General features: G+C 44.1%; 1 protein-coding gene across 1 annotated transcript; it reads left to right on the forward strand.

Annotated features, from left to right (window-relative positions):
* The first annotated feature begins 371 nt into the window (after window positions 1-371).
* On the forward strand, window positions 372-13,617 carry CCDC40 (coiled-coil domain containing 40). The gene is made up of 21 exons (XM_010578712.1): window positions 372-488; window positions 557-676; window positions 1,396-1,527; window positions 1,609-1,668; window positions 1,899-2,070; window positions 2,269-2,426; window positions 2,950-3,033; window positions 3,122-3,341; window positions 4,194-4,351; window positions 5,210-5,332; window positions 5,734-5,855; window positions 6,597-6,840; window positions 6,949-7,131; window positions 8,445-8,690; window positions 9,461-9,674; window positions 10,223-10,392; window positions 10,516-10,607; window positions 11,203-11,323; window positions 12,001-12,189; window positions 12,450-12,608; window positions 13,372-13,617. Exons 1-21 carry the CDS (start codon window positions 372-374, stop codon window positions 13,615-13,617), a joined length of 3,330 nt encoding a protein of 1,109 aa, XP_010577014.1.
* The last annotated feature ends 342 nt before the right edge of the window (window positions 13,618-13,959 follow it).

Here is a 13,959-nt window from a genome sequence, read left to right on the forward strand (position 1 = left end):
GCTGCCCGGCAGCCGCCTCAGGCGGGGCTGCCTCAGCGAGGGAAGGGTAAAGAGGGACCTACTCCCACCGCTTCCCACCCCTCCGGTCCCCCCCAGCACACCTCGCCCGGATCCCGGCCCTCGGCGCCGTTACCTGCTGCCCCGCACCGGGACATGGCGGCCGGGACGCCGCGGGCCTTCCCCCGGGCCCGGCGGGCAGCGGCGGGCTGAGGTAGTGTGGCCCGGGGTGGGACGCGCCCACCCCCCCCCCCCCCCCCGCTCTCTCATATGGGCTGAGGTGGTGCGGCCCGAGTCCCCCCTCGCGGGCTGAGGTGGTGCGGCCCGCAGCGCTCACGTGACCGGGTGTTGACGCGTCGCCTGGCAACGGGAAGATGGTGCGGCCGGCGGAGGGTGAGTGCGGGGCCGGGCCGCGGACGGGGCTCCGCCGCCCGGCTCGGTCCGGCCCCGGGGCTCGGCTCCGCCCGGCCTCCCCGGTCTCCTGTGGGCCTGTGTGCCCAGCCGAGGGGACCCGGGCCGGTACTCACTCTCTCTCTCCTGCGGGACGCTCTGGTTGCAGGCACAGGCCAGCCCCAGCCCCATGGAGGAGGCCCCCGGTGCGGCATCAGAGGGATCTGGCGTGGAATTCGGCTCCGCTGAGCGGGATATAATCAGAGTTCCGTCGCATTCTGCTATGGAGGTGATTTCCTTTGAAACGTTCACAGGGCAGTGTGTTCCCCTGCGTTCCTTACAGGGTGACGTCTTCGTGGAAGCAGTTTCAATAGGGAGAAGTAAAACGGCGGAGCAGTTATTGCAGTTTTGCCCTGCATATAAAAAAAAAGCCACTAAACGGTAAATTTAGTTACAGTTCCTGTGTGTTAGCAGCATCCTGAAGTATGTGTTTCTCACTCAGTTCTTAGTTAGCACGTTTCTGCTATAGACACTTTAAAAAGGGAGTTACCCCCATTTTATAGATGCGCATACTTGGGCTCTTTTTTTGAGGTTTATTGGTGATAAGTTTTTTTTATTCCATTGGCACTGCACAATACTTGAATTTGGCAAATTATGTTATGGGATAAAACAGTGTCTCTTTAAAAAGAAAGAAGAGAATAATTTGGCTATATGCAGTGCAGCCTGGAAGACTTTTTTTAATAAATCCCTAAAGGGCAGGTTTTGTTTAAAGAGATGTGAGCTAGAAACACGTGAAATTAAAAGTGGTGTGTAGAATTTTTGTCAGGATTGTTACTATCATAATGCTAGCTGGGTGACCATTTTTGCAAATGAGATTAAACTTCTAAATTAAACTTCTCTGCCCTGTGATAAAAAGCAGTTGCTACAATACTAAAGCATTAACATTAAACAAAGTACACAACCCGTTATAATGCTGCTATTCTGCTTTTTGCCTGTGTTGCATGCTAGGCAATAGAGGCAGAGAATGGGAGTGACAATGAAGAGGAAGAGTCTGTTCATCTGGAGGACCAAGAAGAGACATTTCCCCCAGCAGAAAGAGGAGTCTATGGAGCTACAGAGCTGTTTGTTGGCTCTGCAGAAGTGAGGCACTATAATAATATATATAATCTTATTCATGGAATGCATGACCAGTAGTTGTAACTTCAAATTCTCCTGGTGCAGTTTCATTGCTGCAAACGCAAAACCAATCAGAATTGGAACAGAGAGAAGCTAATTGGTCAAGCACGAAGTATACAGAAACTCTGACAAGACTGGAGAGGTTCTTTTGTTGTGCTGTATCAGGAGTGACACAGCTTTGCCAGTATATCTGTGCACTGATTTTAGAACAAGGCCCTCTTGTTGATTCTTTGTCTGCATTGTTCATGCCTCATGATTACAAAAATAAGCAGATTTTTAGGGGCAAATAGAGTTAGATTGAAAAGCTGTTTCAGGTGATGGATTTTATGTTTCAGGAAAAACCTCCTGAGACTTTCTCAGACAAAGTAACATTAGACAGTTGTCCTCCTGAACTGGATGACATGGAGCAGCCAGTAACAGACAGAGGGAACCCTTCCCATACGTCCTCAGGAGCTCCTTTGCAGGCATCTGCATTGTCAGTGGAGTTGAACAGCTGCACAGAGTCAGGTATCATTCAGTTCCTTATTAACAGTACAATACTCAATACCATCTGTCAAGTACAGTTTCTAGTTTTCTTCCTTTCTGATCATTGTTAATCCAACTGGAGGCATAATAGTATGAAATCTAAGCCTTTTCCTTTATCTTTGGGGGGGGAGAGGGGGGGCTGTCCAGGTAACATTGGAGAACCCATTTCTCTCTATTTAGAGTCTGCCTTTGAGCAATTCAGTCAGCTCACTAGTGGGCACGGTGACCAAAGATGGGAAAAGGAGCGCCAGCAGCATGGAGCTGAGGAACATGAAATAAGCGGAAGAAATGAAGAAACCATAGAAGAAACAGAACTGGTCGTCTTGGATCCAGAACATGTGAGAAGTCCTCAGATCTTGTCATTCTTCTTTGCAGACTTGATATTTTTATTTGTATAAAATGTACAAGGTAAATTGTAAGCAGTGGCTTAGTTGTATGCTATAACAACATGTGTAAAAATTGCTTTTGCAAAAGTACTAACTCCTGAATGTGTCTACTTCCTCAGTATTAACCCCAAAGTTGCAGGTTCAGAAGTGAGCAATGTAGTGGGCAAATCGGATACTCTTCAGTATTCCTGAAAGAGAATTCCTTGCAGCAAGAGCGAGTGGATGGGTTCTCAGATGTAGCTCTTCCTATATGTTTCTGACTTTCAAATATTCTCAATAGTCACTTTCTGATGTCAGCAAATAACCACTGTGTAAGTCTTCTCACTTGTTACAGTAAGTGTAGCTAAAATAAGAATGCAAGTGTCTATGGCAGAAAATAAGGTGTTTTATTTAATAGTGGGAGTAGCAGTAAGGTTTCTTCATAATTTATTTACACAAGTATGTTAAACTTTATCAACGTCATACTTCTTTACAGCCTCTGATGAGAAGATTCCAGGCTGCCCTGAAGAATTACCTTACTAAGCAGATCGAAAAAGTGAACCTAGAGCTTCAGGAACTGGTATAGGGCATTCTTTCTTTGCCTTCCCACAGCAGCCCATCCCTGTCCAAGCTGGAGAGAGAGAGCTGATTTCCTCTTGTGTTTGCAGAGGACAGCAACAAAGAAGGGCAAAATACAGAGAGAAGAGCTTGGGGTGATTCTTTATGGAGCGCAGCAGCAGCTGGCCCATCTGCAGATGGAGCTGGAGAAGAGCCATGACTGCCATTCTCAGATGGCCGCAGCACGTCGGCAGCTGGAAGAGGAACTGGAGGGCCTCAGGCTTACCTACAAGAAAATGTGTCAGAACACAGATGATGAACGCAAGAAAGGTGACTGAGGCAGTCCTTGCAATATTTCCTAATTCTGGTACTATGTGGAGAAATGAATTTGAATGTAAGTCAAGCATTGGATTGAAAAATACAGTAAAATTCATCAGCAATAATGCACTCATTGAAAAGTTTCATAGATAATCCTGGTTGCCATATAATTTCTGGTGTTTCTAAGACCATGTTGCTACATTGTACTTCTAAGAAGGTCTTTAGGACTAAAAATAAACCCCTTCCTGGCAGGTAGGTTGTTGTGTGACTTAGCAGGAAGAAAAGTCCCATCAGTCTGTTATGTTTGCCTGTGTCTCTGTAAGGGTGTGATGAGATTGCAAAGGTAGGTCATTAGGGGCATCCAGTAGTATGAGAGCAGCATCCATGTGGCAGCCCATTCCAGCCAAAGAAATGGACTTGACTCATTCTTTTTGGGTTGCGGGCATTTGGATAGGAAACAGTAAAACAATTGCAATGGCAAGGATAGCTAAGCATTAAAATAAATTGCCTAGGAAGTTTTTATGGGTTATTGAAAAAAAGTAGAGAAGCATTCAACAGACTGAGAAAGAGACAGTTCTGTATTGGGGCAGAGGAGTGGATTCACAGCCTCCTGAAGCCCGTTCTTTGGTTTCCTGGGATTTTGTGTGCTGGGAATCAAGGAATTGCTTACCAAGATTTTTAGCTTTGCTTGTGGAGCTATATTCCAAAGCTGATGTAAATTCTTATTTCAGGGAGGGCTGATTTAGCTGCTCTGTGTGTGGTTTTTGCTTTGGGTGCTTCTGTATTTCTTTCCCTTTTATCTCTGTTTAAAGTGTATCCTACAAACATACTTCTCTCTAAATATTTTTCCTTCTGCCTCCCCAGTTTCTGCAATGCAGACCCAGGTTGAAAACCTGGCCTTGCATCTCTTCTACATGCAGAATATGGACGAGGATATGCGTCATAATATTTTACTAATGAAACAGTCGACAAAGAAGGCTGAGGCAGAGAAGGTCCAGGCTGAGGTGGAAAAGAAAAAACAGGTATCGAATAAAACTGTCTTCTTTAAAATAAGTAAATAAATACAGATGACAGTTAGTGGTGAGTCTTGGAGGATGTGCTGCCTTGTCAGAAGGAAGGCTATAGTGACTGAATCATGGAAGATGTGTGGGGATATTTTTCCCAAATAATTGAAAAAAAGAAAAAAACCCCAAACCCATGGGCTTTAAAAATTAGAAGAATCCCACCCACCAAGATAGTGGCATGTACTGCCCAAAGGTTTTTCACAAGCTTTACAATAGTAAATCACTCAAGCAAAGGGGGTGTGGGGGACAGAAATATATTTAGTGAAGAAGTATCGTATGTTCAAGCCTGGAGAATTATTCTGAGCGACAGCAAGTTTCACAATGAAAAGTGAACTTTGAAAATGAACTGAGCTGGTTGGTGTGCTGGAGCTCCCTCTGCTGCCTTCTGCTTGCAGCAGGACACAAACTGATTATTATTAATACAGAATTGCATGCAAACAGTTGAAATCAAATGGATTTAGATGTTTTTTAACAAAGGCTTTTAAAACATAAATTATTAAGATTCCAAGCTGCTGGAGAGGTGGCACAATGTAATCCATTCTGACAGGAATGAATGCTGCTTCAGATCCAAAGTATCAATTTACTACTGCAAATGGGATAATAAAAAATCAGCAAAGAAGGTTTCATTCTCTTGAAAGTTGTCGCTGCTGCATTCAGGAGTCATTTGTATATGAATGGAAAAGTTTCAGTAGGAATCAAAACGAATCCAGTTGCCAGTTTAATTCCTTTTCTAGCCTATGTTATTCTTGTAGAATATAGTTGGTTAAGACTGAGATTATATTACTCATCCTGAACTGTTTGGCTCTGACTCTTTAGGATCTTCTACTGGACCGCTTAACAAGAAAAGCCTATGAACTACAAGAACAGATTGCTCTGTTTGAAGCTCAGTTTGTGGCTCAGGCAGAGGGCACAAAAGTAACTCGGCAAGCAGTAAATGAGGTAAGAGGGTACTTTTTTCGCTTCTGGTTAATATTTCCCTCTGGAAGGACTGACCGTTTGGCTCATGCTCACGTGGTATGTACAATGTAGGCCAGAGTTGTATGGCTTGTTCCTGTTTGGAGGAATGAAGACTTCTTTTTTTTTTTCTTTTTTCTTTTTTTTTTCCTTTTGTCCTTAAGAATTGCTTGTAAATCACTTCCTCCCCGACCTTCTCAGCACTTTTTTTCTTGCAGACCTATGCTCTGTGGTCTGGTGTGGCAATAAACCAGACACATGTTAGTTGAAGCTGTTCCTGCCCAGCATATTAGGAACAGAAAAAAAAAAAATACTGCATTGTAACATGAATTTGTTTTTTCAACACAGTATAGATTCATCCTGTCTACCAACTCTCTCTTTCCTAGGCTTGTATGGAGGTACAGGCTATTAACATGGAGAAAAAGCGATTGATGAACCACTGGAATAGCAGCTTGGCTGGAATGAAGCAAAGAGATGAGGCCTATATTGCCACACAAGAGTTGCTGAGGTATGGCATCTGAAAACAGTCCCGGGAGAGACCTCAAATAATTTGGACAGGAGGGACTCCAAAAGGGGCAGTATGTCTGCTGTCAAGTTTATGACTGTGTGTGCAGGATGTGTCAGGCAGAACAAGTTTGCTGCTCTAAAGCACATAATAAGGTTAAAGAATTAGAAGCACAGTTCTTTGTAACTATTTTCTTTATCCAAAACACAACTCTCCCTTGAAATGTGTGGGTTTTTTAAAGCTCTTTAGAGTTTTTCTATTCATACTTTATTTCTTTAAGAGTTCCTTCATCTTTGCAACATCTCTCAATCCAAAGAGCTAGACATCAAGAAGGATTTATCTATCACTTTCAGTTAGGTGTTTGTGATGCCTTTAGAAACCTTCAGGAAAACCTTCCTATTGTTGCCAAAGGAAGTGTTTATTTGGTCTGGAGTCTTAAAGTTTGACTGATTCTCTGAGAACAAACAATATATTTTTATATGGTGGCATCCTGGTAAGAATGGGGGTTGGGAACAGGACTGAAAGAAGGAATTAATTTTCCTGCATACATTTCCTTTTAAATCTTAATTTCTCCATCCATCTTCTGATGACTCTGCACTGTCACAGCAGACTAGCCTTTATAAAGATCTTCCTTCTTGGTCAGTTGTTGCTGGAATAACATGTTTGAAAAGAGGAATTTGTAGATGACTGTTCAGCACACTAATCAATGCCTGTGATGATTTTCCATCCTCTTTGCTGCTCCAGCAAGTACAGACATGACCTCAAATCCCTAGAAATGGACATCCATGGCTGTCGAAAGTCGATCAGGAAAGAGGAGGAGAAGAATGAGTTGCTTGTCACCATCCTGAGCCGTTCACAGAATGATGCCAACACGACAAAGAAACTGATTGCCCAGTGCCTTTCAAGGCAGGAGGCCTTGAAGGTTGAATTTGGCACCTATGCTCGCGTTCTCCATGAGACAGAGCAGGCCCTCAACAGGACCAAGATGGTGAGAAGACTTACTTGGAAGAAGAATCCTTTCAAATCAGACACGGATATTTAATCCCCTTTCCCAAACAGTTGTAGTGATCCTGTCTCTGTCTTCCATACTTTTTAGGATCAAGCTGCTCATCTGAATGAGTTGCTGTCCATAAGTAAGGATATAGAGAAAGGAACTGATGCCAAAGAGCAGATCGAGAATCAAATTGTGGCAAAGCTTCAGGAGCAGATGATGTCCAGCAAAGCCACAAAGCACTTCTCACAGCTGGCTGCAAAACTTCGTAGAAGAAAAACAGATCTGGTATGGTGTCCCTTCCAGTTGGGAGGGCAGGGGAAGGAAACTGCCCGGAGCAGTGTTTCTCAAGTGTGTTTTGTCAGTGTCTTCATTCTGGTTTTCAGGTCTGCAGTTGAAGGTCTGCTGAGTTTGCAACTCCAATTTGGTCCTTCCAGTGATCTTATTGCAGGATTCTGGTGTATGTGAGAGAGTTTGGCCAAAAAGGCCTGACAGATAACATACTATTCTTTCTTTACTTAAAAAATGTGGCAGAATGATGAATGCTGGGAGTAGTTACTATAAAGTATTGCCAGTTCTTATGTATTAGAGGAAGGCAGTGGATGTGTGGTACTTCTGTACTCCACATTAAACTAACTTATCGTTCTATACTGCATCACGGAATGTGATACGGGCATGCTCTCAGTTTCTAAGTAAGGATTACTGTCCAGGGAACAGTCAAACCAGACCCACAGTTCTTTATGGCATAATAAGTTGCTCTCTTTGGGAGTGTGTAACTGGTAGAGATAGAAAAACTAGAAGATTCAGCACAGTATTTATCATACCGAGTTGTGTGGGCTGGCACTAACACAACGTGCTCACACCTCTGTATTTTCATGGGTTACTTCAGCCTGCCCCTGGCTTTTTTAAATCAAGGGCATATCTTAAGTAACTGGAAGACTTCCAGGGTTGGCTTCTATTGTGAGAAAGGCCCCTCCACTCCCCTTTCTGACAGATACATGAACACATGGGTACTCCACATTGACTCCTATTAGCATCTGTGTTGCATGGTTGAATATAGTGCAGAGACTATGGACTTGGAAAAGAGCGAATTGTAACCTCTTGGAGTGTGGTCCAGGCTGTGCAGAAGTAGCAGACAGGCTCTTGAAAGTTACCTGGCTGCATTCATAGTGCTCTCAAACAAAAGGCATAGCCACGCTTTCTGGCTAGTAAAGTTGTTAGGTGAAGGATGCGTTTGTCAGGTATGGTGGAGAATGTACAATACAATCATGTCCTACTACTGTTAGCCAGGTAGCTAGAGACATCCAGGCAGGGAAGATAATTGCAGAAGTGATGAGTGTAGTCTCTTGAAGAGTTTGGGGATGTTTAGGCTCTTTAATGCTTTTCAACAGCCTTATGACAGAGGTAAATATTGCTATCTCCTGTCGATAAATGGAGAAACAAAAGTACAGAGAGGGTAAGTATCTTGCTTACAGCTTGTAGCACAGACCTGGGAGTAGAATCTAAATCCCCTGATTCCTGTGCTTTGATAAGCAAGCCTTACAAATCAATGAGTTGCTGTTGGTGACAGTAATTTGTTTTCTGTCTGTTGATATTCCTAGGAGCTGCATTTTTCCAAGGTTGAGAATGATATGGCCAAGCTTATTCTGAATGCAACTCATACCAACTGCAGGCTGACAATTCTCCAAAAAACACTTTGTGAGCTGGACAAGGAAATAAAAAATATCTATGATCTGATCAGCTGCAGGGAAAGTGAGATTGCAAAGTGCAGTCTCCTGATTGAGAACAAGCGAGGGGTCATCAGCCAGTACAACAAGAGGTTGGAGATGATTCTTTCTCAGCAGGGGGTATGTACTTTTATGTTTCAGTCCCAAATTTGATTTTATTCTTTGTGGTGACCACAGATGTTCTTGATAAATGTAACTGTGTAAGTGTTGGATAGTTAACTCTCAGGCATCAGTATTGTGACTTAAAAGCTGCACTAGCTAGTGTAAACGTTTGTATTTGTCAAACAGTTCTTAATGCATGCGAAGAGGAGCTGGCATTAGGGAATTGTGAAATGAGGGTGTGCCTAGCACAGATTTCTGTAGGGAGTTGTCTACACCAGATGAAAATGTTGAATGACATCAATACTCTGGGAGTAAATAGGATCTCATTATAAAATCTGCAAAGACTGATGAGGGGAGAATGGAGCAGGCGGTGTAATTTAAGTAGTTTGATAGTTGGCCCCATTCAGATGATACCCAGATCTGTCCCTAGCACTGTGAGCTGTTAAGACCTTTATGGATACCAATGCAAAAATGAGTACTGTGACATATGCTTGGCAAAAAGTTTTGAATGTCCAGATGTACCTGTTGTAATAACTTAGGAGGCCCTTTTGCCACAGAGTCTGAGAACCTTTCGGGCTTCTGTCCCATTTATTCCTGTGAGCTCAGGAATGATTAGTCCCATCCAACTCATGGGAAATGGAGGCAGGAGGTAACTAACTGACAAAACAACAGTATAGTTGAAGTATTTAGTAGGCATGCAGCAGTTGGACTGGCCTTCTGCAGTGATGCTATAAACAAGTGCTCCAGCAGCTTCTACCTGATTTATCCCAAACCTTGCCCTCGTACAGGGGCAAGAATTGGGACCACTGGAAATTGAGATCAACAAGCTGACCAAGCAGATAGAAGAATATAATTGCGAGGTGATGATACTACAGAAGTACTGGCTCAATCAGCAGAAAGAGCTGGTCAAGTTAACACATAAACGGGAGGAACAAATAGCCTCCTTGGATATGTTAAAGAAACAGATCACAATAATGGAGCAGAAGAAAGTGCGCACTGAAAGTAAGTCATTCTCTAACTCTTTCTTAAAAAGTTCATCCATGAATGGAGAAAAAGGGGAGTGAAGGCTTACAGATGGGCAATGCCAGACCTTCACCAAAGAATGTCCACAGTGCTCCTACATATGTGTGAGCAATGATGCAAACGGACGCAGTACTATACTCTGGGGCTAAGAGCCAGACACCTTTTGCTGTTTTGCATGTCGTTATTTCCTATAACGATTGATCCTGCTGTCTTAACTGACACAGTCAAACCCTAAGTGATCATGTCACATGTTACACTTCTTAAATAAAGTTTGCAAGTAGTTGGTAGGTAAATGCCCGCACCAACGATAGCACTTTCCTAGGTCAAAACGAACTCTCTTCCACAGTAGTCTCCTTCAAAACCTTATTTGGTTTTTGGACTTGTGGAAAAATGTTTTGGCTGGGTATGTGGGACACAGGTGGCTCCGCATGCAGTGTTGTCTGGCTAATAGCAGTTTGTCACACCTTGCCAGTATTCAACCCAGTGCTTGTGGGAATTTTAAGACTTTTTTTTCTGTTTACCTGTAGATGAGATTCAGCAGGAAACAAAAGAACAGAAAGACATCGAACGTCACATGAGGAACATGTCAAATGACTTGATAAAGTTGAATGTGTTGATCAACAAGAACAACAGCAGCTTCGAGGAGCTGCAATATGGCAACATTATCACAGAGAATGAGTTTGTACGTTCTCTCAAGGTACACAGACTTGACATCTCATTTCCAGGTCTCAACCTCCCATGCATATCAGAGGCAAACAGTGATCCTGTAAATCTTTCCTAGTCTGACAGTTTTGTATTGGTTTATGCTTCCCAAATCCAGGCAGCAGAAAAAGAATCAGTTGAGATGCAGGAGAGGCACAGTCAATTGACTGAGGAGAAGGAAAGACTCCTAAACAGCCTAGTGGAAGCAGAGTAGGTACCAGAGAGATTCTTGCTTTGTGCCACAGTCTTTGAACTCTTGTATATGTGTCCATGTTACCTTTCTTCTCCAGTCATCAAACTGAACTAGTGGGAGAAAATGTGCTTCTGTCCTTATTGGAGAAGAGGAAAGGAGTTTAATTAATTTTTGAAATGCAGAAACTGAAAGGTGCTTTAGCTGTCTCTGGAACCAGCAAGAGCTGAGATGATGTTGGCTTTAATGATTCCATTATGCTTGTGCTGGACGTTGCCAAGATCTAGATGGGAAGACTGCATGCAGTCTCCTCTGCCAGTAACAGTGAGTGTGCTGCACTAGGCAATTAATTGGGGTCCATCAGCCCCCTGTCAGTCTGGGCGTGCTGGTTTTTACAGTCATGATGCCATTTTCTATATTGCGGAGCTTCCCATCTGATTTCACGCTGCTCTGTTGTTGCCCTTTTACATGTGCCATATGCAAATTCTTAGTTTCTGCTGAACTATTCAGTTCTGTGTTCAGAATCGATCTTGGGAGTGTGCTGCCACTGATGCACAGAATGAGCATCCTTTCTATTGTTTACAAAGGCACTGTTTTCCTTTTCTGTCACTGAAGGCATCAAATCATGCTATGGGAGAAAAAGATCCAGCTGACAAAAGAGATGCGTGCAGCGGTGGATTCTGAGACAGGACAAGGCAAAATCCAAGCCATGAGAACAGAGATTCACAGGATGCAAGTAAGCCACTGGGAAAGAGGACTGAGGAGGGGAAGCTGCACACAACGTATTCAGCTTTGGAGTTGCTGAAACATAAGGCAGGAGATGAGAAACAGGCTGGAGAAGTACCATCTTCAAGGCCATAGCAGCACTGGAAGTCTTACCACCCTGCAGCTAGATTCAGTTAAACACACCCAGCATGCATGCACTCTATGCGTTCCTTGTGCATGCTGTGTAATAGGCTGCAGCAGAATCTAGATATACCTGAGAAATCTATTTAAAGTGTAATCTGTCTGCCACCTTATTCTGTGACCCCAATTTATAAGCAAAGAAATATTGATTACTAAATATTGCATCATCTTAATCACTGGTTAGGGGAAGTCTTCTATCTTCTGGCAAAGCAACTCTTCCCCTTCATTCTCGGGATACTTCTGCTCTTCTGCTTTTCCTGTTGCTAATGACTTCCAGTGAAACATTTTGAAGATTACTTAGATGAGTTGATAATCCAGTCCTCTGCCTTCCAGATCCACACAGGGCAAACCAGGTTTGGATTTAGAGCAAATTTAGCTTGCTAACGCTCATGTGTCACATATTATCTGGTTTGTGTTGATGGGATGTGCCACACAGAAGGCATCGGTTAGGTGCCATTTGTAAATATTAATTATTTTCAGCCTATTTTATATCTTGACAAATGGCAGGTCCGCTATGGCCAGCTGATGAAGCAGCAGGAGAAGATGATTCGTGATATGGAGGCATCTGTTTCTCGTAGAGAGGAGATAGCGATTCGTGGAGAGGGCCAGAACAAAACAGATAAGAAACGGCTCGCCAAGAGCGACTTCCACCGCAAGAAACAGGAGCTGAGAAAAAAGATCAATGAAACCCAGAAGGTGAGAAAGTAAAGCAGGGCTGCGAGAGTTCATGTGGCCTGTATTTGCCTTGTAATGAGCACCAGCGCGCACTTAGCACAGACACATGGGGTGTCAGTACCCAGACCCTGCACCTGTGCAGGTACAGCACTGCACAGGGTACAGGCTTTGGAAACTCATTTTAAAAAAAAAAAAAAAAAAAAAAGCTCTGGGAAGATGGTTGGGAATGCAGCTGAACTGCAGAACCAGAATATGCCATTTCCTTCTCTTCCACTTGCTAGAACACTGAAGACTGCAACAAAACCATCCTGGAGCTGGAGACCACCCAAGTGTCCCTTAGTGCCACCTTGTCAGAAAAGCAGCAAGAATTGTGCAGACTGCAGGCTGAGTCTGATGGCCTTGATTCAGATGCAGAATGTCTTCAGAACAAGAAACGATGGGTGAGCACCTCTGCTTCCTTGCAGCGCGTGAGCCAAATAGAACCTGCTGCTTTCTTCTGTTGCCAGCTCCCTGTCTCTTTGTCTCGCCACCATCCTGAACTGGGCATGCTCGGCATGTAATTTGAGCAACACTTTAAGTTAGCTGAGCACATTTTGAGGGCTCCTAGTGGTCCAGAATTGATGCTTGCTTAGCAAGGCAGCATTCACCTGGAAACATCAGCCTAGAAGGACATTGTTTGTCTCTCAAAAATATCTAGTGATGACTATCCTTTGTGAGCGCTAGCTGGCTACTCGCAAGTATGATACAAATTTGAGAGCCAGCTCAAGGTCTTGAATGACCTCCTGCGAAGTTTTTAAGTTGGTGAAACTCTGTCCTGGCAAGAGTTGCCTTATATGTGCGGGTGTTTCTCTGATTTATGGAATTCTGTGACATCCAACATTTAAAAACACTTTTTTTGTCTTAGTTGACATGTAGGCGTGGCACTCAGGGATGTGGTTTAGTGGTAGACATGGCAATATTAGGTTTACAGTTTGACTCGATGATCTGAAAGGTTTTTTCCAACCTCACTGATTCTGTGACTATACCTCTACAACAGAGGTTGTTTGGCTGTTGTAATGGGGACTTCACAGCACTGTCCTTCTTAAGCCCTTCCATTTCAAAATGTGACAGTTATAGTACCTGCGACACGAATCACGCTGTTCTCTTAGTCCTTTTGTGTGTGCAGTCTGCTGTCAAAGCAATTTCTGTTGTTGCTTTTCTCAGAACCTTTTGGAGATTGTGGCCTACCAGACACGCCAGAAGCACCTGCAGGCACTGAAGGAAGGGAAGTACGCTCCCCTGTGCCACACTGAGCAAGCCTGGAGAAACAAGCAGCAGAAACTGCAGGACCGGCTCCGGGCCATCGATGCTGTTGTCCACCAGATCCAGCAGGAACATCCTCAGCACCGAAGGACTCTCCAGTGGCTCAGACAATGCTTGGAGTCCAGGGTCAGCTCCCAGGAAGCCTGACAGAGACACGGACAAAATACACATAACCCTCTGTTCTTGTTCTTGGAGAGGCTGCAGGCTTTGTAAATCAATAAATATAAATGAATAAGCATGCGTAGAGGGTAACGTTTACTAAAGAGGTAGCGTTGCACTTTTTTTTTGTTTGTTTCTTTCTACATTTCCCTGCCCCTGCTGCCCTGGCCCGGCCGTAGGGCTTTGAGGGGCTTCCTGGGCCCACCCGCCCCCGTGTAGCCTTGACTTCCCGGGACCCCGCTCTCCCACCGGCTTTTCCCTTACGCTCCAAGCCCCCCACCAACGCTCCAGCCTTCCCGGGGCGGCTCCGGGAAAGGGGAAGGCGCCCGC

Source organism: Haliaeetus leucocephalus, unplaced genomic scaffold (genome assembly GCF_000737465.1).
Source record: "Haliaeetus leucocephalus isolate CR32 unplaced genomic scaffold, Haliaeetus_leucocephalus-4.0 Scaffold646, whole genome shotgun sequence".
Taxonomy (NCBI): domain Eukaryota; kingdom Metazoa; phylum Chordata; class Aves; order Accipitriformes; family Accipitridae; genus Haliaeetus; species Haliaeetus leucocephalus.

Coding starts and splice junctions, on each gene's coding strand:
- CCDC40 (XM_010578712.1), top strand. CDS start 372: ATGGTGCGGCCGGCGGAGGGTGAGTGCGGGGCCGGGCCGCGGACGGGG. Junction 2,427..2,949: donor TCGTCTTGGATCCAGAACAT/GTGAGAAGTCCT, acceptor ACTTCTTTACAG/CCTCTGATGAGAAGATTCCA. Junction 12,190..12,449: donor AGATCAATGAAACCCAGAAG/GTGAGAAAGTAA, acceptor TCCACTTGCTAG/AACACTGAAGACTGCAACAA.